The sequence below is a fragment of the Dama dama genome, chromosome 17 (assembly GCF_033118175.1).
Source record: "Dama dama isolate Ldn47 chromosome 17, ASM3311817v1, whole genome shotgun sequence".
In the NCBI taxonomy this organism is placed as follows: Eukaryota; Metazoa; Chordata; class Mammalia; order Artiodactyla; family Cervidae; genus Dama; species Dama dama.
The window spans coordinates 14,632,238-14,655,239 of NC_083697.1; the positions used below are offsets into that span (position 1 = coordinate 14,632,238).

Genomic DNA, 23,002 nt, shown 5'->3' on the forward strand with positions numbered 1-23,002 from the left:
TGCCAGTACAGGAGAGGAAAGGGATGTGGGTTTGATACCTAGGTTGGGAAGATCCCCTGGAGTAGGGAATGGCAACCCACTGCAGTATTCTTGCCTGGAAAATTCCATGGACAGAGGAGCCTGGCGGGCTATAGTCCATGGTGTCGCAAAGAGTTGGACACGACTGAGCACATACAACCAATGCCGTTTAGACATGTGGAAAGTTCCCCTGATTCAGTTGTTTGTCTTCCTTCCCAACATGTTATAAACTCTGCCTATCTCAAGGAGCATTTGGGAACCTAAGGGAAATGTTGTCCTATGAATTTCACCTCTAGTCCTCAATTTCCCTGATGTTAGCAGAATTCCCAGATATCCCCTTGGGTTACCAGGCAAAAGAGAAATCTAGACTTATAACTGTGAGTTGGTTTAGGAGGCTAGTGAGGAAGCTTGGAATCACAATTTATGCAGTTTAAAAATAAAAGAGGATTTCTGGTTTTAAATTCTACCACTAGTGAGCTTTGTCACCATGAGTGGGTCACTGGCATTTCTCTGACTTCTCAGTTTTCTTCTTCATGGTGTGAGAATAAGTATACCTACAGTTCAGAGTTGCTGGAAGAATTTAAGGAAATAATATAGAATATATGAAAAATAAATAAAACCCTTGAACTTTTCTTATTGCATCTTTAAATTTAACAGCAAAGCAGCTTTGTGACTTTGTGACTTTAGTGGGCATTAGAGAACACATACTAGAAAATGTAGAATTCACATGAACCAGTGTCTTCCCAATATAAAATAAGCTTTTAAACTTGAGGATCTTTGTCCCTCTTACCTGTCACTCTAAGCACAGAAACCTAGGCAACAACTGAAGATGGCAGTTTGACGATACTGAGTATAATGATAATGAAAACAACAGCTGTTCTCTGCTGGGTGATATACTAATCACTGCTCCCAAAAGCTGCTCTTCTCTTTCACATTGTCATGACCCAGGAGGGACTGAGCCTGGATCCAGTCTCTTGTTATGTGTGTCTTCTCCTGACAAAAAAGCCAATTGGTTCTGTATTTTATTAAACTTTTATGAATGTTCTCTGCTGCCTCAAGATCATAATTTGAGTTGTCAACCTGAAACTAGGAATGGCATTTTTAAGAAATGTCCTCTATTTAACATGTGAGGTTAAGAATGACCAATTTCAAATTTGAATTATTCTTTCAATTCATGATCATTTCAAGTTGAGAATTCCAAAAAATATGTATGACTCCTGTCCATGTCTGTTCTTACTATATGTACTTTCAAGTATTTACATTTAACTATAACCATAATATTGGCATATATATTCTTGCAGCCAAAGGTAGAGAAGGTCTATACAGTCAGCAAAAACAAGACCAGGAGCTGACTGTGGCTCAGATCATGGACTCCTTATTGCCAAATTCAGACTTAAATTGAAGAAAGTAGGGAAAACCACTAGACCATTCAGGTATGACCTAAATCAAATTCCTTATGGTTATACAGTGGAAGTGACAAATAGATTCAAGGGATTAGATCTGATAGACAGAGTGCCTGAAAACCTATGGATGGAAGTTCGTGACATTGTACACAAGACAGGGATCAAGACCATCCCCAAGAAAAAGAAATGCAAAAAGGCAAAATGGTTGTCTGAAGAGGCCTTACAAATAGCTGTGAAAAGAAGAGAAGAGAAAAGCAAAGGAGAAAGGAAAGATATACCCATTTGAATGCAGAGTTCCAAAGAATAGCAAGGAGAGATAAGAAAGCCTTCCTCAGTGATCAATGCAAAGAAATAGAGGAAAACAATAGAATGGGAAAGACTAGAAATCTCTTCAAGAAAATTAGAGATACCAAGGGGATATTTCATGCAAAGACGGGCTCAATAAAGGACAGAAATGGTAGGGACCTAACAGAAGCAGAATATATTAAGAAAAGGTGGCAAGAATACACAGAAGAACTATACAAAAAAGATCTTTATGACCCAGATAATCACGATGGTGTGATCACTCACCTAGAGTCAGACATCCTGGAATGTGAAGTCAAGTAGGCCTTAGGAAGCATCACTATGAACAAAGCATGTGGAGGTGATAGAACTCCAGTTGAGTTATTGCAAATCCTAAAAGATGATGCTGTGAAAGTGCTGCACTCAATATGCCAGCAAATTTGGATAACTCAGCCGTGGCCACAGGACTGGAAAAGATCAGTATTCATTTCACTCCCAAAGAAAGGAAATGCCAAAGAATGCTCAAACTACCACACAATTGTATTCATCTCACAAGCTAGCAATGTAATGCTTAAAATTTTCCAAGCCAGGCTTCAACAGTGTGTAAACCGTGAATGTCCAGATGCTCAAGCTGGATTTAGAAAAAGCAGAGCAACCAGAGATCAAATTGCCAGCATCCATTGGATCGTGGAAAAAAGCAAGAGAGTTCCAGGAAAACATCTACTTCTGCTTTATTGACTATGCGAAAGCCTTTGACTGTGTGGATCACAGCAAACTGGAAAATTCTTAAAGAGATGGGAATACCACAACACCTGACCTGCCTCCTGAGAAATCTGTATGCAGGTCAAGAAGCAACAGTTAGAATTGGACATGGAACAACAGACTGATTCCAAATAGGAAAAGGAGTACATCAAGGCTATATACTGTCACCCTGCTTATTTAACTTATATGCAGAGTATATATGAGAAATGCGGGGCTGGATGATGCACAAGCTGGAATCTAGATTGCCAGGAGAAATAGAAATAACCTCAGATATGCAGATGATACCACCCTTATGGCAGAAAGGGAAGAAGAACTAAAGAGCCTCTTGATGAAAGTTAAAGAGGAGAGTGAAAAAGTTGGCTTAAAACTCAACATTTAGAAAACTAAGATCATGGCATCTGGTCCCATCACTTCATGGCAAATAGATGGGGAAACAGTAAAAACAGGGACAGACTTTATTTTTGGGGCTCCAAAATCACTGCAGATGGTGACTGCAGCTATGAAATTAAAAGACATTTGCTCCTTGGAAGAAAAGCTATGACCAACCTAGATAGCATATTAAAAAGTAGAGGTATTATTTTGCTAACCAAGGTCCATCTAGTCAAGGCTATGGTTTTTCCAGTAGTAAGGTATGTATGTGAGAGTTGGACTATAAAGAAAGCTTAGCGCTGATAAATTGATGCTTTTGAACTGTGGTGTTGGAGAAGACTCTTGAGAGTCCCTTGGACTGCAAGGAGATCCAACCAGTCCATCCTAAAAGAGATCAGTCCTGGGTGTTCGTTGGAAGGACTGATGTTGAAGCTGACTCCAGTACTTTGACCACCTCATGCGAAGAGTTGACTCATTGGAAAAGACTGTGATGCTGGGAGGGATTGGGGGCAGGAGGAGAAGGGGACGACAGAGGATGATGGTTGAATGGCATCACTGACTTGATGGGCATGGGTTTGAGTAAACTCGGGGAGTTGGTGATGGACAGGGAGTCTTGGCGTGCTGCAGTCCATGGGGACGCAAAGAGTCTGACACGATTGAGCGATTGAACTGAACTGAATGGAATAATATTGGCATATGTTGATTCATTCATCCAAGTCATAACAGAATACTATTATTCCAGATAATGTTCTATTTTCAGGGGAATATAACAGTGAATGTCATCAAATATGCCTTGCTAAAATGTTTTTTGAACGCTACCAAAACAACAATAACAACATACCTAGAAATCTTCTCTATCACTTCTTAGTTTATCTTTTATTAGTACTTTCTTTTATTTTATGTATGTATTTTCCTTGTTTACAAATTCCTTCCTTTCTCCACAGATTTAAAAATAAACTACAAAGTAATTTTCTTCTCCATATCCTCTCTTGCTGATTAACTTTGCTAATATCAGCAGTCTTAGATTTCTGAAGATGACAGAATTACTGTTTGCTACATTGAGGGGATTTTAGTGCTATTACAAACTGTGGCAATATTTATCCACTTCTACGTGCTGTTTACTAGTCCTAATTATATATATGTTTTTTGGGAAAGATGGTGGCTCTCCATCTCATAGGAGTTTGCAAATACTGTCAACATATTCAAAATACTAGCATGTAGGGAACTATTTGTGTTTTCTTGACAAAATATCAATGTCTGAAAAAGGTGCCCTTGAAGCCATTTGTCTATCTTGGGGAGAAGATTGAAGTTAAAAGATAAATATGGGCTCCTGATGCTACCTATAAATATTTGGTCTTCTATATTCTTGTGGAAAAAGCAGTCTGTTTCATTAATGCAAACTTTTGTTGTACAGATTTGAGTAACATACTATGTGAGTCAACTATTCAAACCTCTTGGGACTTTAGAAGTTTATGTAAAATACATTTCATGTTAATTGGGCAAGTGGCCATCAGCACTTTCTTAAATTCTAATTAACCAGAAAAACTAATAGTTACATAACTGGGGGGCCAGCCAAGGGAGATATAACATGTGGTCTTGTTTCCACAGAGTTCCATATAGTTTCAGGGTTTAGAGACTAACACTGGAAAAGGCAAAGATGCAGGAAACATCAAAACTGAGATTATACTTCAAATTAGTCATTTCTTGTTTTGGTGCATGTTCAGTTGCATCCAACTCTTTACAACGCTATGGACTGTCACCCACCAGGCTCCTTTATCCATGGGATTCTCCAGCAAGAATACTGAAGTGGGTTACCATTTGTTCCTCCAGGAACTCTTTCCAACACTGGGATCGAACCAGCATCTCCTGCATCTCCTGCATTAGCAGGTAGATTCTTTTACCACTGAGCCACCTGGGAAGCCCCTAGTTTTGGGATCAAGACTTCAAATCTATAGAAAAAAATTTTGGTCTGTTAAGGGAGTGGTTATATTTTAGTATTTCCCAAATCATATGCAAATTAACTAGTGTAATGTATTTTAATTCTTTTGCACACTAGCCTTAGCCTACAGTTAGTAAGATTTACCTAGAAATACAGTATGTGAACAACACTACACCAAGGCCTTTGGCTGTGTGGATCACGACAAACTGTGGAAAATTCTTAAAGAGATGGAAATAACAGACCACCTGATCTGCCTCCTGAGAAATCTGTATCGTGCTCAAGAAGCAACACTTAGAATGGGACATGGAACAACAGACTGGTTCCAAATAGGGAAAGGAGTGTGTCAAGGTTGTATATTGTCACCCTGCTTATTTAACTTACATGCAGAGTACATCATGTGAAATGCTGGACTGCATGAAACACAAGCTGGAATCAAGATTGCCAGGAGAAATATCAATAACCTCAGATATGCAGATGACACCATCCTTATGGCAGAAAGGGAAGAAGACCTAAAGAGCCTCTTGATGAAAGTGAAAGAGGAGAGTGAAAAAGTTGGCTTAAAACTCAACATTCAGAAAACTAAGATCATGGCATCTGGTCCCATCACTTCATGGCAAATAGATGGGGAAACAGTAGAAACAGGGACGGACTTTATTTTTTTGGGCTCCAAAATCACTGCAGATGGTGACTGCAGCTATGAAATTAAAAGACATTTGCTCCTTGGAAGAAAAGCTATGACCAACCTAGATAGCATATTAAAAAGCTGACCTTTGTTACTTTGCTAAAAAAGGTCTGCCTAGTCAAAGCTATGGTTTTTCCAGTAGTCATGTATATGTGTTACAATTGGACCATAAAGAAAGCTAAGTGCTGAAGAATTGATGCTTTTGAACTGTGGTGTCAGAGAAGACTCTTGTGAGTCCCTTGGACTGCAAGGAGATCCAACCAGTCCATCCCGGGGGGAAATCAGTCCTGAATATTCATTGGAAGGACTGATGCTGAAGCTGAATCTCCAGTACTTTGACCACTTGATGCGAAAAACTGACTCATTGGAAAAGACCCTGATGCTGGGAAAGATTGAAGGCCGGAGGAGAAGAGGACAACAGAGGATGAGATCATTGGATGGCATCACCGACTCAAAGGACATGGGTTTGAGCAAGCTCCAGGAATTGGTGATGGACAGGGAAGCCTGGCGTGCTGCAGCCCATGGGATCGCAAAGAGTTGGATATGACTGAGCGACTGAACTGAACCTAGAAACATGATCTGATGGTTTTAGATTTATTAACATAATCTGTGAACACTGTAATATAAATTTTGGGGTTTGCAAATAAGAAAAATGCTGTAATAAATAAAGATATATTACACTTCACTTGCTTTTTTGAGAGGTAATTTCTGCTGCTTTAATTGTTCATACTTCAAATATTCACTGAGTATGTTTATGAACTAGGAACTGTGATAGAGCATGGTTCTTGCCCCAGTGTACTGTCTGCCCAGGAAGGAGAATGCTGGTACAGTAAAGAGTTACCTGTCTGGACTCTTTCCACGTGTTTGTGTGCTCATAAGAATAATACAAAGGTAAACACCCTCCCACCCCCAACATGCTGTATTGGCTTGTTAACCACTCTATACCATCTCCACTCATCACAAGCACATTTTCCCATGTGCTGCACTTATTAGAACTTTAACTGTAAATTTTCCTGTCCAGAATCAGAATCCTCTTGATTATAAAACAGTGTATCTTGCTCAGTCAAATGAATGTTCCTTCCCTGTGTTATATGTATGTGATGTCTTTGAAATGGTTTTCTTCCCATTCCTCTTGCCTTTCCAGATTAAGATTTCATTACCTCCTGCCAGCAAACACCTCCTACCTGGTGTTTCCCTCAGCCTCATTTAGCTCCAAATTCTCCCTGACACTTAAATCTTATTCTTATTTCAGAATGTACCTAAAACCCTATTTACACAACATTTCCCTGGGTACTCTCAATGACACTTACTTCTCTGAATGGTGGATTTTATGTCTATACAGTTTGGCACCAGGTCCAGTAATATCTCATTTTACTGAAGACTATTTTTTATTTTTCTAAATTGAACTATAGTTGATTTAAAATATTGTGCTAGCTTCTGTTTGCAGGAAAATGATTCAATTAAATATCTATATGTATGTATGTGTATATATATATATATTTCATATTCTTTTCTATTATGGTTTATTACAGGATATCAAATATAGTTTCCTGTGGTATACAGTAAGACCTCATTGTTTATCGATTTTATCTGTACTAGTTTGTATCTGCTAATCCTCAATTCCTTTTTTTATCCCTCCCCCATCTCCTTTGGTAACTGTATGTTTGTTTTCTAAGTGGAGATTTATTTCATGTGTGTATTTTGTTTTCTCAGTGTAGCAGAAAGCTCTTTCTGGATGTGAATCATATTTTATGAGCTCTGACCATGTCATGTAGCTGAGTCCTGTGAGTGTCTGGAAAATTTCCTTTTAAATTAGACCCCTCATATATATGGAATTTAGAAAGATGGTAACGATAACCCTATATGCAAAACAGAAAAAGAGACACAGAAATACAGAACAGACTTTTGAACTCTGTGGGAGAATGTGAGGGTGGGATATTTCAAAAGAACAGCATGTATACTATCTATGGTGAAACAGATCACCAGCCCAGGTGGGATGCATGAGACAAGTGCTCGGACCTGGTGCACTGGGAAGACCCAGAGGAATTGGGTGGAGAGGGAGGTGGGAGGGGGGATCGGGATGGGGAATACGTGTAAATCTATGGCTGATTCATATCAATGTATGACAAAAAAATAAAAAAAATAAAAAAAAAAGAATAAAAAAATAAATAAATTAGACCCCTCAAAGTATTAAGCATAGTGATGACCATCCAATACAAATTCAAAAGTCACATACTGAAAGGCTGCAATGCCAAGGGTTTCCAACTATCACATAGACATGCCTGCTCAAGGAGTGCTGGTATGCCCCAAAACTCTAAGATGTTCTCAATATAAAAAGCCAGTCACTTCAGTAGGCTGTGCACTTTAGTTACTTACTAAGGCAAACTTTTTGTTGAGAATCATCTGTTCCACCAAAGATGACTCATTATGGAAGAGGTGGGGCTGCATATGGCTCCACATATGTGGAAACCACCAGAACTCATCAACAGACCCCAAAAGACGGTCATCACCTTCATCTTCCTCTTCAGTTCCTGGTGGGTAGGGAAGAGGGAAAAGGTTATTCAATTAATTTCAGCTACACTGATTGCCTCTTTATCTGTATGTATATCTGTCCATCTATCCATCCAATTATGTAATCCAATATATGCATTTAGAAGATACCATTTATACTATCTTACATACATGTAAAACTTTGAACATGAATTGTAACACAGGAAAATCTGTTGCTTGGGGAACAACCAGAGACTGTGATACAACTCTTTTTTAAAGTTTTAAAACATGAGACATGCATATAAAATCAGTGCAAGAAGGAAATACACAATTATTCCAAAGGACTTTAGAATTTTTAACTTTTAGGATCTTTGTATTGTTTAGGTTTGGAGAGAAATGGGGGATAAGCAGGGAATGCAACCCAGGGAATATGAGGGGGAAATGTGTTGTGGAGCTCTAATAGTATTTAGATCACTCTGACAGGGTTTGTAACACAACAGTGCCAACAAAATAATTCCATAATTTATCTGGGTTACTCCTTACATTTGCAAATAAGTTCAGCTCGGTCACTCAGCTCTGTCTGACACTTTGTGACCCCATGAACTGCAGCATGCCAGGCCTCCCTGTCCATCACCAACTCCCAGAGTTTACTCAAACCCATGTCCATTGAGTCGGTGATGCCATCCAACCATCTCATCCTCTGTCGTCCCCTTCTCCTCCTGCCCTCAGTCTTTCCCAGCATCAGGGTCTTTTCCAATGAGTCAGGTCTTCACATCAGGTGGCCAAAATATTGGAGTTTCAGCTTCAGCATCAGTCCTTCCAATGAACACCCAGGACTGATGTCCTTTAGGATGGACTGGTTGGATCTCCTTGCAGTCCAAGGGACTCTCAAGAGTCTTCTCCAACACCACAGTTCAAAAGCATCAATTCTTCAGCACTCAGCTTTCTTTATAGTCCAGCTCTCACATCCATACATGACCACTGGAAAGACCATAGCCTTGACTAGATGGGCCTTTGTTGGCAAAGTAATGTCTCTGCTTTTTAATATGCTTTTTAATATGCTATCTAGGGTCATAACTTTCCCTCCAAGGAGTAAGTGTCTTTTAATTTCATGGCTGCAATCACCATCTGCAGTGATTTTGGAGCCCCCAAAAATAAAGTTTGACACTGTTTTCACTGTTTTCCCATCTATTTGCCATGAAGTGATGGGACCAGATGCCACGATCTTAGTTTTCTGAATGTTAAGCTTTAAGCCAACTTTTTCATTCTCCTCTTCCACTTTCATCAAGAGGTTCTTTAGTTCTTCTTCCCTTTCTGCCATAAGGATGGTGTCATCTGCATATCTAAGGTTATTGATATTTCTCCTGGCAATCTAGATTCCAGCTTGTGCTTCATCCAGCCCAGCGTTTCTCATGATGTACTCTGCATATAAGTTAAATAAGCAGGGTGACAATAGACAGCCTTGTCATACTCCTTTTCCTATTTGGAATCAGTCTGTTGTTCCATGTCCAGTTGTAACTGTTGCTTCCTGACCTGCATATAGGTTTCTTAGGAGGCAGGTCAGGTACTCTGGTATTCCCATGTCTTTCAGAATTTTCCACAGTTTATTGTGATCCACACAGTCAAAGGCTTTGGCATAGTAAAAAAGCAGAAATAGATGTTTTTCTGGAACTCTTGCTTTTTTGATGATCCAGCAGATGTTGGCAATTTGATCTCTGTCTCCTCTGCCTTTTATACTAATGCATAAAAGGGAGAAAAGGGGAAATGTGGGAACTGTTGTTGAAAAAACTAGAGAAAACTGAAGGAAAGAAAAAAAAGATGGTAATGGAAATAAGCTGAGAAATGAAGTCATCATCAAACAACCCAAGAATCACGGTGCTCCTTGGTGGAACTCATGTTCGTCATGCTTGTCCTGTCTTTCAAGTTCTTGGAAGCAAACTTTTCATCAAGAAACCTCTGTTTCCTTGAGAGTCAGCTTTGTTGTTCTTCTGAATTTCATATTTGGGTTTATTTTATTTCCTTCATTTTCTCTGGTCTGCAGTTTAGTTGAGTGTGGGAAATGAAACAGTTCTCTAATATATATGCAGGAGTAGGAGTCTCTTTTTATACTTCTCCAGGCAGAGTTTCTTTATGAAAGCAGAAATGAGAGCAGCGTAAGGTATCTGTCCTGGCATCGCCTAAGATGATGTTAATCATCACAGAATTATGCAGTCACACTTTAATTTCAGCGATGAGACTCAATTCCATAAGGTCCTAGAGCAGTAGATTCTTTAAATGTCCCTTCTGCATGGAGAAAAACGTCCACCTATTTTCAATAGCAGTTCTTATGTGACTGGTTGTGATGGGTCTCTAGAGGCTAACAAGGGTGGACAGACTGTTCTGCCTGCACAGCCAACCAAGCCTACTGCTTGTTACCACCCCTCTATGATATAATTTTCTGAAAGAATGAAGGTAGAGCGTACTGGCAGGAATAGGAGCAGTTAGATCTTATGATTTATTGGGCAATGAAAGAGACCAAAGATAAAGATGTAATATGAGGCTGCATGGTTGTTTTGATGTATGCAGGAGGAACAGGATTAGTGATATAGAATGGGTGTAATAACATAATCTTTCAATAAGGACAGTCTTCAATTTCACCTTCATACGCTTAAGTACTTTGCTGATGTGAGGGAATTCTTGCTCTCTGTGTAAAGGGCATATTTAAATTGAATCTGTTTTGGTTCCCTTATTTTATTCTCTTTAGCATACTACTCATGTTACTTTCGTTACTCATGTCAGTAGAGTTGAACAAGTACAGCCTTTGGAGTTAGAAGCTTTTTAGTTTATTTCTAGGTTCCAGCACATTTGAGCTGTGGGCAAGTAGGCAAAAATATGGACAGCAATACCTATTTTATTCCTTTTGTGAGAAAGTGTCTACATAGTCCAGGCACATACTGGGTAATTTAAAATGCCCATGTCCTTCCCTCCTGTATTTCTTGCTCCTGTTCTTGCTTCTTCTACATGTCTCCTAGAGTTTTTTCTTTTTTCACTACAGTACTATATGGGGGGGGGGGGGGGGGCGGCGGCTCACCAGAGTGTTATGTGACAGAAGGGACGCTGTATTTAAGAACTGATCAAGCCATTATATTAAGTAATTGTTTGATTAATGAGTCACCCACACCAGGCATTCTTGGGGCTTCTAAGCTCTGGGAAGCCTTCTAGAAAGGAATGAGAAAGAATAGGAAGATACAGTCAGGGGCTTAGAAATCTGATGACCCCAGTCATGGCAAAGTCTTGTGCCCTGCTGCCTTTTAGGTAATAAATAAGGTGGCCCTGGTAAAGAGACATTTGCTAAGTGTGACTGGTGATGCTTAAATACGTTTTTCTTTTTTTTCTGACATAAGGATGATGCTTTTGGTTTCCCTGCAGTTAAATGTCTCTACTTATATACTCTTCTCTTGCTTAACATTTTGTATGTCCTCAGGACACCCTGTTAGTTAAGATTACAAGTCAATTACTTGTTGCAGTTTTACTTTCACATACTGAAAACAAGTAGATTTCTCTTAGGGTTTCCTAGTAATCAGTTCATTGCTGATTTCCACCTCCTCTGGGAAAAGTGAGCTGAGTTTCCTACTTTATGAATAAAGTCACCCCTCCAACTACTTTTAAGCTCCATTCTCTGTCTCCTATAGTTCCTACCTTTCCCTATCTTTCTTCTGCTCTGCTCTTTATTCATTTTTCTAGTTGGCCTTTATTCAAAGTTTATATATGAGGACAGTGCAACAGATTTCAGAATTCTCTGGAAAGACTGCTCAGGCATTTGTTGTCCTTTCCTGAGCACCCTAGAGGGCCCCTCTGATAGGCTTATGTAAGTTCATAGCAGGCGTAGGCCCTTCCTTTTTTTCTTTACAGCTCTCCCTTATCTGATTTCCTTTCTTTCTACTTTGCGGATATTTTACATCAGAATTAATTACATTGAGAATAAGTATCTGTTGCCTAATACTTCAAACGTCATGATAAAAAACAGCTGAAACATAGTTATTCATGGTTTGATTAGCCTGGCTTCTTGTCACTCCTTTGTTTCCCCACTTTACCACCTTTTGTCAGAAGTGGACAGAGAATAACTCAAGTCAAATTCCTCAATTTTAAGTGTCATTTCTTAAATTGTTACAAAACTACACTGAAATCTTATAATGTAAATTATTATTTTATTATGTATCTATTTAAGCAACTTGTGTCTCTTCAATATTTTTTCTGTAATATTTCTTACTCTGATACTACATTAAAAACTATCATTGATTGAGACTATTTTAACTGTTTTTCAAGTATTGTCTCATTTAATTCTCACTAGAACTATGCTCTCAAAGCCACTAACTCCATTTTACAGATAAGGAAATTGATATTTGTAGAGGTGATGCAATTTGCCACAAGTCAATGGAAATACGGGATAGAACCTGAATTCAGAATCTTAATTCTAACCCAGATTACACGACTCCAAATTCAGGACCCTTAACCATCATTCACAGACCAAATGTGGAGTTTAGAGATAAGATGAACATTTACTAATTTATATAACTTTGCTCTTCACATTGTTAATTAATTTTCTGATATAATTAAAATGTACAAACATTATTAGTTCTCATCTGCAGCGCTATTTCAGATGGTGACTGCAGCCATGAAATTAAAAGACGCTTGCTTCTTGGAAGAAAAGTTATGACCAACCTAAATAGCTTATTAAAAAGCAGAGACATTACTTTGCCAACAAAGGTCCATCTAGTTAAAGCTATGATTTTTCCAGTAGTCATATATGGATGTGAGAGTTGGACTATAAAGAAAGCTGAGGGCTGAAGAATTGATTCTTTTGAACTGTGGTGTTGGAGAAGACTCTTGGGAGTCCCTCAGACTGCAGGGAGATCCAACCAGTTCATCCTAAAGGAAATCAGTCCTGAATATTCACTGGAAGGACTGATGCTGAAGCTGAAACTCCAATACTTTGGCCACCTGATGTGAAGAACTGACTCGTTTGAAAAGACCCTAATGGTGGGAAAGACTGAAGGCGGGAGGAGAAGGGGATGACAGAGGATAAGATGGTTGGATGGCATCACTGACTCAATGGACATGAGTTTGAGTAAACTCTGGAAGTTGGTGATGGACAGGGAGGCCTGGCGTGCTGCAGTCCATGGGGTTGCAGAGTGTCGGACACGACTGAGTGACTGAACTGAACTGATTGGTTCTTGGTGATTTGAAAAAATATACAACCTAAAGAACCTACAGATAAGGGGAAGGCACCTTTTGCCATTCAGCTTCCTTAATCAAGGATTGCCAATTTAATGATAAAAATCCATTTTTTTCCTAATACATAAGACTTGGGCTCTGACTAAAAGTTAAGAGTATTTTTTTTTTTTTTTTACATGTAACTAGCTATATAACCTTGGGCCCCTTGAAGTTTCTATGTTATCTAGAAAACAAGATAACACATTCTTTAACTCCTAGAATTCAATGAAAAGTTACAAGGAAAATGCTTAGTTAAGTACCTAGAATATGGTGTTGTTCACTAAAAGGGAACTATAATTTTTATCCTTTCATCTCTTTATTTTTCACAAAATGCACAAATCTTTCAAAAACTAAAAGTAAACCAAATAAGATGAAACTCTTTCCTAAGATAAAATCTTACTGGTATGATGGTGCTATTTTTCTTCTTCCCTTCAAGACTGAATAAAACAATTTTTAACAGAAAAAGGAGTTACTCATTTAGAAAGGAAGACAATGTAATTCAATTAAACTTTACAATATCCAATTTTCAAAGGATTCATATTACTAAATTTCATATCTGTTCCCATTGAAAACTGATTTTACTGGTTTTAGACAACCCGAGCTAAGTTTTGTGGGCGCTTTCAGATCTTAGACAAAACTCTTTCATGCTTTCTCCTTAGCTTCCTCTTGTGTTCCACTCTCCTTGGCTTAGAGAGAGGACTGTGAGCTGTCTGGGAGAACCCCAGTAAGGAAAGAGGTGAGTCTCTCAGAAACAGAAATCATGGGGAGCAACTGGCTAGAGTCGTTCTTTAGTATCAGCACTGGACAAAAAAATTTAGTTGCCGTGTATTTAGTTTTCATGTATTTCTATTGTATTTCAATGTATGTATGTATGTATGAAATGTATGTATTTCAGTGAAAATTTAGTTTTCATGTATTTCTATTATATTTGGGAAAGAAGTTTTTAGTTATTCTTAATGTTTAAGTGATTTTCTTCCACAACACAACATGGTCAAATTGTATTCTCTGACCTTGTCCCTTATAAATACTAATGGTGAAAAGAAAGGTAATTTTATTTTCACCCAATCCTTTATTCATTAGCTCATTTTTTTTTTCAATAGGCACTGTTCTGCTTGCTGGTATTACAACAATGAAGTGTTTGTAGAGTGATCATTTTAGTGAGGAGTGACAACAGATAATTTACAAATAAAGTACATTTAACATCCATACATTTAGCAATCTAGGAACAGAAGGGATCTTACTTAAGCTAATAAAGACTTTCTATGAAATTGTCTATTGAAAAAATTCCCGTCAAGAACAGGAACAGAACTACTTAAGGGTTTCCCCTGAGGTCAGGAACAGTACATGTGTTGTTATCACTATGTTTATTTAATATTTAGTGGACATCCAAGCTAATGCAGTAGGCAAGGAAAAGAAAAGAAATTTTATAAAGCTCAGAAAGGAAGAAATAAAATTTTTACCATCCAAAAATTGTGTGATTGAGTAGGTAGAAAATCCAAAAGAATCTTGAAAGTATAGAATTAATAAGTGAGTGTAGCAAGGCTGCTGAATATTAATATCAGTACACAAAATCAATTTTATTTCTACATATTATTAACAGAGAAATGGGGAAAGAAACTTTAAAAAAGACACCATAAACTATTGCATCAAAAAAACTCCACCAAGGAATAAATAGAAAATTAATAAAGTTTTGTCAAGTATAATTAAAGAGAACCTACTAAATATGAGTGCTTCCCAATTGGTAAAGAATTCATTCGCCTGCCAATGCAGGAGACGCAAGAGACTCGGGTTGGACCCCTGAGTCAGAAAGATCCCTTGAAGTAGGCACTGGCAACCCACTCCAGTATTCTTGCCTGGAAAATTCCATGGACAGAGGAGCCTGGCGGGCTACAGTCACTGGGGTGGCAGAGAGTCGGATGTGACTGAGCACACACTGAGCACAAATACGTTCAAGCATAGGAAGACTCACTGTTTAGTACAACAATTCTCCCCAAATTAATTTAGATTTAATGTAATTTAAATAAGAATTCTACAGGGTGACAAAGCTGTGTATTGTCACTTTGCTTATTTAAGTTCTATGCAGAGTACTTCATGTGAAATGCTGGGCTGGAGGAATCACAAGCTGGAATCAAGACTACCAGGAGAAATATCAACCACCTCAGATATGCAAATGATACCATTCTAATGACAGAAAGTGAAGAGGAACTAAAAAGCCTGTTGATGAAAGTAAAAGAGGAGAGTGAAAAAGCTGGGCTGAAACTCCACATTAAAAAACCAATATCATGGCATCCGATTCCATCATCTCATGGCAAAGAGATGGGGAAATAGCAGAAGCAGTGAGAGTTTCCTTTCTTGGGTTCCAAAATCACTGTGGACAGTGACTGCAGCCATGAAATCAAAAGATGCTAGCTTCTTGGAAGGAAAGCTGATAAACAGCGTATTAAAAAAGCAGAGACATCATTTTGTCAACAAAGGTCTGTGTAGTCAAAGCTATAGTTTTCCCAGTAGTCATGTATGGGTGTGAGAGTTGGACCAGAAGAAGGCTGAGTGCTGAAGAACTGATACTTTTGAATTGCAGTGCTACAGAAGACTCTTGAGAGTCCCTTGGACTGCAAGGAGATCAAACTGGTCAATACTAAGGAAATCAACCTTGAATATTCATTGGGAGAACTGTTGCTAAAGTGGAAGCTACAATACTTTGGCCACCTGGTGTGAAAAGCTGACTCACTGAAAAAGACCCTGATGCTGGGGAAGATTGAAGGCAAAAGGACAAGAGGGCAACAGAGGATAAGATGGTTCAGACAGTATCATTGACTCACTTGACATGAATTTGAGCAATCTCTGGGAGACAGTCGAGGACCGAAGAGCCTGGCGTGCTACAGTCCCTGGGGTTGCAAAGAGCAGGACAGGACTTAGTGACTGGACAACCACAGCAACAATAAAATAAAAATTCTAGTGAGGATCTTTGTGGATATGGTAAGCTAATTTTAAAATTTATATAAAAGTGCAAAAGGCCAAGAATTGCCAAGGCAATGATGGAAGACGATGAACAAACTTAGAAGACTTAAATAGCAGATATTAGTATCAACTTTGATGCTTTGACCATCTGATACAAAGAACAAACTCATTGGAAAAGACCCTGATGCTGGGAAAGATTGCAGGCACGAGGAGAAGGGGATGACAGAGGATGAGATGGTTGGATGGCATCACCGATTCGATGGACATGAATTTGAGCAAGCTCCTGGAGTTGGTGATGGACAGAGAAGCCTGGAGTGCTGCAGTCTGTGGGGTTGCAAAGAGTCGGACATGACTGAGTGACTGAACTGAACCAATTAGTTATAGTAAATAAGATAGCATGATGACGCAAATAGAACCAATGAGCAGGAAAGTCCAAAAACAGAGTCCACACATCTATGGTCATCTAATTTATTACAATGATGACACCATGGTGTGGTGAAAAAAGGATGGTCTTTTCAATACTTGGTACCAATTAGACATCTTAATGAGAAAAAAAATGTTTCTTTCTATTTTTTTGTTGTGAAGTAGAACACTCACCCTGAAATCAGAACAAGTGTTTTCAAATTAATTAGAAAACCACACTAGCTCAAAAAGCAGGTATCTTGACCCTTATCTCACACATACACAAAAATCAATTCTAGATGGATCTCAGATGCATGCATTTTAAGAATGTAGGGACATATTTTCATGATCTTGTGGCATGCAAAAATGTCTTTAAAAAGACACAAAAAGGAAAAAAAAGATAAATTGGACTACATTTTGTTCATCAAAAAGTATCGGTAGGAATGTAAAAATGATAAACCACACGTCAGGAGAAAATATTTGCAATGCATATAACTGACAAAGAGGTCATTAAGAATACATAAAGAATTTCTACAAATCAATAAGTGAATGCAGATAACCCAATAAAAGCAGTAAGATATTTCAAAAACAGAAGAGATACAAATGGTCAATAAATATGTGAAAGGAACTCAGTTTCACTACTTGTCAGTGAAATGTACATTCAAACCATAATATGGTATCACTACATGCCCACCAGAAGGGCTAAAATAATAAGATAAATATTAATAATATTAAATATTTGGAGGAATATAAAATAACAAGAAAACTCACATAGTATTGGAAATATAAATTGATATCACCACTTTGAAAAACTGTTTGGCATTTTCTACTAAAGCTGATCATAAGTATACCATATAACCAGCAATTCATCTGGTTGATAAACAACAGAAAAACATATGTCCTCTGAAGGACAACTATTTTTAACAATAGTTGTGTTTAAAATGTTCTTAACACGACTATTCAAAAAAAAGAAAGGCAAACACTGAAAACAACCCAGCCATTCACACTGGAACAGAATGGAATAAAGAAATTCTGTAAATTCAAACAGTGAAATACTACAGAACAATAAAGCTGAAAGAAATACAACCCTACACAATAATGTCTGCAAAACCAAAATGTTAGACAAAACAAGCTATATACAGAAGAGTCCATTTATATGATTCTTTTTATACAGATCTTAAAGCCAGGCAAACTAATTTATGATGTTAGAAGTCAGGATAGTGGTTTTCTTGGTGGGAAGCTAGTGACTCTAAAGCAGCGCAAGGGAGAGGGTGTGTGGATTCTGGTAGTACCTCTTTCTTGATCTGGGTACGTAGCTCGGTACGCTTGGTGAAATTCATTGAGCACTATACTTATTACTTACACAGTTTTATATATGTAAATTATAGTTCAGTAGAGAAAAGGCCATTAAATAATAATATGGTGAATAAACTTTTAAGCTATTAACATTTTGTAAAGGTGGAAAAATAAGTTAAATGAAATTGAGTAATATGAAGAAAATAAAGTAGTGGAGAGACACAAGAAGGTGTGAAGAGGAGGGGGTCACAGTTTTAGAGTGGTCAGAGAGGCTAACTATGGGGATAGTTAATCTCTATCTTACCTGTATGGTAAAATTTCCCTGAAAATCCCAGGTTGAAAGTAAAATTTGTGATTTGTGCACGCAAAAGATTCTGAGTATCAAGCAGGGCCTGAAATACATAATTAAAAAAATGTATCAGGTAGAGAATGGCTTTGAGAAGATATCTTCCTTTAGCAGTCAAAAGGTAAAAATACTCCTTTAGGCATGAGAGAATTAAATAATGGAAAGTAGTTTTTTTTTTCTTTTTCTCATCTTACAACTAGCAAGATGGTTCTGAGATTACATAATTACATATTTATATATTTATTCTTTAGATGCAGTAAATCAGCAAAAAGTGTCAGTTAGAAAAAGGAAGTTAAATGAAAATTTATTCTTCTTGTTCAAAGGAACTAGTATCTAATACATAAAATACATCTCATTTTACCCTTTAGGGGATGTAACTCACCAACTGTCAAAAAAAAAAAAAGACATTCTTTTAACGTGAAATTATGTAAAAACATATATTGAAAGAAACAGATAGTTGTTTTTCAGATACATCTTCGGTCTTCAAAATCCAATTCTTTTCAATCTGTAAGTCTTAGATTCCCCAAAGATAGTGATTATTCTTCAAAAATGGGTATCATGGTAAAGTAAATGTCTAATTTGCCCTTTCACTGGAAAAGAGATGAACAAACTTTGTACTAATGACAGGTAAAGCTATTTTGAGGTTTAATTATTATATCATATAAAGTATTATGCTATGAGTATTTAGTGGACTTCTCTTTCTCCTTTTCTTTCTCATTCTTATTCAAATTCACATTCTTATATTCCTTCTCTTCCCCTTCCCCAGACTATGGTAGTTCAGTGCCCACCTAAAGGAAGCAAAAAGTAACTCTAGATGGTAGACTTGTAAAGGATCTTAGTTAGTACTTCTATTATACATGAAGAAAGTCAGGAGAAATGATTTACCTATTTTCACAGATAAAATTAGTGGTATGTCCTAGATTAAGAATATAGATCACCTGATTCCAAGTTAGGTACTCTTTTTACTCTACCACACTAAATCTTTTCCTACACTTCCATAGTACAGCTGGACCTAACAACAGAATCTTTTCTCTTCTCAGTATCTGATACCTGCAAGCCCCGCCCCCTTGTGCTCATGACCTGAATCTTCTGGGGGGATAAACAGATTTTCATTTTATTCAGAGACCCTCTCACAACTGCATGTGTTCAACAATTACTAGTTGCCATTCCTCTCTTATTGCTGCTGCTACAATTACTACTACTAATTTGTTGTTGTTATCATTAGTGATAGATAATACAAATCTATCTGAACTTTAACCATCATTTGTTAAAGTAGAGACAATTACCTAGTTCATAGAACTGCGATGAGAAACGTAGAAGATATAATATATGCAGGAATGTCTGATAAACTTTTTAAAAAGTGGCATAAAATACTAGGTGTTCATATAATTACCAGCAATATATTACATGTTAATGTAATTATGTGCATTATATTATTTTGATAACTGTATCTATCTTTATATTGTATACCTCTCATCTACTTATTTTTTATTTGAAATACAGCTGACAAACAATATTATGTTAGCTTCAGGAATATAAAATATTAATTTGACATTTAAATACATTATGAAATGATCAAACGGAAGTCTAGGAACCATCTGTGCCCATACAATATCATTACAGTATTACTGACCATATTTCTTATGCATATGTATGTAAATTACATCCCCATGACTTAATTATTTTATAATCAGCAGTTTGTACTCTTAATTTCACTTACCAATTACCTTAATTTCACTCATTCCCCCAAACTTTGTCTTTTTGGCAACCACCCATTTGTTCTCCGTATCTACGAGTCTGTTTTTGTTTTGTTTTGTTTGTTTTTTAGATTCTAAATATAAGTGAGATCATATAGTATTTATCTTTCTCTGAGCATAATACCCTCTAGACCCATCCATGATGTCCCATGGCAAGATTTCACTCTTTTTTTAAATAGCAAATATTCTACTGTATATATACACTACATCTTTATCCATTCATCTATTGATGGACCTTAGCTTGCTTCTATATCTTGGCTGTTATAAATAATACTAGAATGAAAATAGGGTTTTTTAATTAGTGATTTTGCTTGCTTTGGGTAAATACTCAGAAGTGAAATTACCAGACGATATGGTAGTTCTATTTTTAATTTTTTGAGGAAGGTTTATACTGTTTTACATAGTGGCTGCACCAGTGTAAACCCCACCAACAGTATACAGGAGTTCTTTTTCATCCACATCCTTTCCAGCACTTGTTATTTCTTGTCCTTGTCTGAGCTGTTCTGAAGTGATATCTCATTGTGGCTTTGTTTGCATTTCCCTGATGATTAGTGATGCTTAACATCTTTTCCTGTGTGTGCTGGCTATCTGTATGTCTTTGTGTTCTCTGTTTTTTACCACAATAAAATAGGTGTGTATACACACACACACACACACACACACACACACAGCCCCATACACACATTTCATAAGCTTCCCTGGTGGCTCAGTGGTAAAGAATCGACCTGTGGGTGCAGAAGACCAGGTTCAATCCCTGGATCAGGAAGAGCCCCTGGAGGAGGAAATCGCAACCCATTCTAGTATTCTTGCCTGGGAAATCTCATGGACAGAGTGGCCCGGAAGGCTACTATCCACAAGGTTGCAAAGAGTTGGATATGACTTAGAGAGTAAAACAACAAAAACAATATATACTTAGATATACAGATATACAGCTAAGTGAAATTAGAGCCATAAAGTAAAAATTAGAACTGTATCAATTATAATTAAAAATACAGTTTTGAATTTTGCCTTTTCCATTTAATAGTATATCACAAGCTTTCTCTCATCACATTAACCATTCAAATCCAAAATTTTTAATCTATTGATTTTAATGGATGCTGAATATTACATCAAATGCATACATTATAATTTATTTAACCATTTTACACTACTGTTGTACATTTAGATTGTTTACTTTTTTTGTCTAATATAAATTCTGCTTTATGTATCAATACATATTTATATAGCAATGAAGTAACCATTTCCTCAGGAGAAAATAATTCTGCTTACTCTTACCAAGCAAAACAATTTCTGAGCAAATCTGAAAATGCTTATAAAAGTATTGGGCTTCCCTAGTGGCTCGGTGGTAAAAAAATCTGCCTGTCAATGCAGGAGACTTGGGTTCAGTCCTGGGTTGGGAAGATTCCCTGGAGAAGGAAATGGTAACCCACTCCAGTATTCTTGCCTGGGAAATCCTATTGACAGAGGAACCTGGTGAGCTACAGCCAATGGGATCACAAAAGAGTTGGACCAGACTTAGCAACTAAACAATAGCAAATAAAAGTATTACTAGGGGACATAATATCCAATAAACATTATAAGAGAATTATATTTGAATCTCTATGCTACCCCACTAACTTAGTTTTTTGAGGCTTCATTCTATAAAGCCAAAAGCAGTTACAGGCATTAAAAGATCTAGTTGAAGGCAGAAAAAAAAAAAATCTAATTTAAAGAAACAGGGGTCTGAGAACTGAGTGAAATGGGAGATTTTATATATCTTTGGATTTTCTCCAAATTTCTTTAACAGAATGAACATATCAAAGCAAATAGAAAAGACAAAATTTTTTAAAAATAACTGCAAAAGAGTTTTATATGGAGATTTATGTTAGGACTCATTACATGTGTGACATTCTTTGGGGAATTGTCTGCTAGCTTTTTGTTTCTTATCTGGGCTTCCTAAATTATATTTTGACCTATTTTATCTTTTGATAGTTAACAAAAGTATTTGGTGACCAAATTAAGGCTGGGAAAGAAATTTTAGTGTTTAATATGGTTTTTTAGCAATAGGCAAAAGTATATTTCAGCACAGAATTTTTAGAGTTACTATTTTCTTAATTAACCAAATACTAATTATAATATAAATATGGATAATGTAGCTAGATCTGCTAAAGTAAATAAAAACAATTGGGCAGCTAATTACCAATATAAGCTCCTGTATCTCTTGACCTAGGTACACATACACACGAACATCAGAGATATTCATGGGTTTGGCATGAAGATCAAATGAGAACATGGATACATGACCTTAATACCTTTCCTAGCACACAGAAGTGGAGTTTTAGCACTATGAGTGGAATTTTTCATTCTTTCCTCTGTCAACCTTAAAAGTTCCTTATCATCCTGTCACAAAATTCCATCTTCTACTTCCTACTGTTGTTCACTTGGCATAAAGTCAGGCATATGCCTAAAATTTTAAATGATATTTTTAAATTGAGCCTTGGCACTTTTGGAGTTGTCTAATCAGCACTGGGGCTTCAGATGGCTCAGTGGTCAAGAATCCGCCTGCCAGTGTAGGAGACACTGGAGATGTGGGTTGGATCCCTGGGTCGGGAAGATTCCCTGGAGAAGGAAATGGCAGCTTGCTCCAGTATTCTTGCCTGGAAAATTTCACGGACAGAGGAACCTGGTGGGCTACAGTCCATGGAGTTGCACACAGTCAGACATGACTGAGCACGCACACGTTATCGGCACTGAGGATTTTAAACAAAAGAGGAATGTGGTCCATGTAGCTGTATTAGAGCAGTTTTACAGTGCAGTGCATTTCTTTCAAGTGACCTTGTGTGTTAGTCACTCAGCCGTGTCTGATGCTCTGTGACCCCATGGACTGTAGCCTGCCAGGCTCCTCTGTCCATGGGATTCTCCAGGCAAGGGGACTGGAGTGGGCTGCCATGCCCTCCTGCAGGGGATCTTCCTGACCCAGGGGTCAAACCCAGATCTCCCGCATTGCAGGCAGATTCTTTACCAACTGAGCCACCTGGGAAACCCTTAGTGAATCCTTTATTCTCC

General features: G+C 37.5%; 1 protein-coding gene across 1 annotated transcript in view; it reads right to left on the reverse strand.

The window, feature by feature from the left end:
* The window catches only part of LOC133071621 (bifunctional heparan sulfate N-deacetylase/N-sulfotransferase 3), a 166,568-nt gene that overhangs the window by 94,851 nt on the left and 48,715 nt on the right, over positions 1-23,002 (reverse strand). The window contains exons 2-3 of the mRNA XM_061164139.1: positions 18,159-18,246; positions 7,832-7,986 (exon numbers count right to left, since the gene is read on the reverse strand). Coding sequence (XP_061020122.1) covers positions 7,832-7,986; positions 18,159-18,246 — 243 coding nt within the window. The remainder of the gene's footprint in view (positions 1-7,831; positions 7,987-18,158; positions 18,247-23,002) is intronic.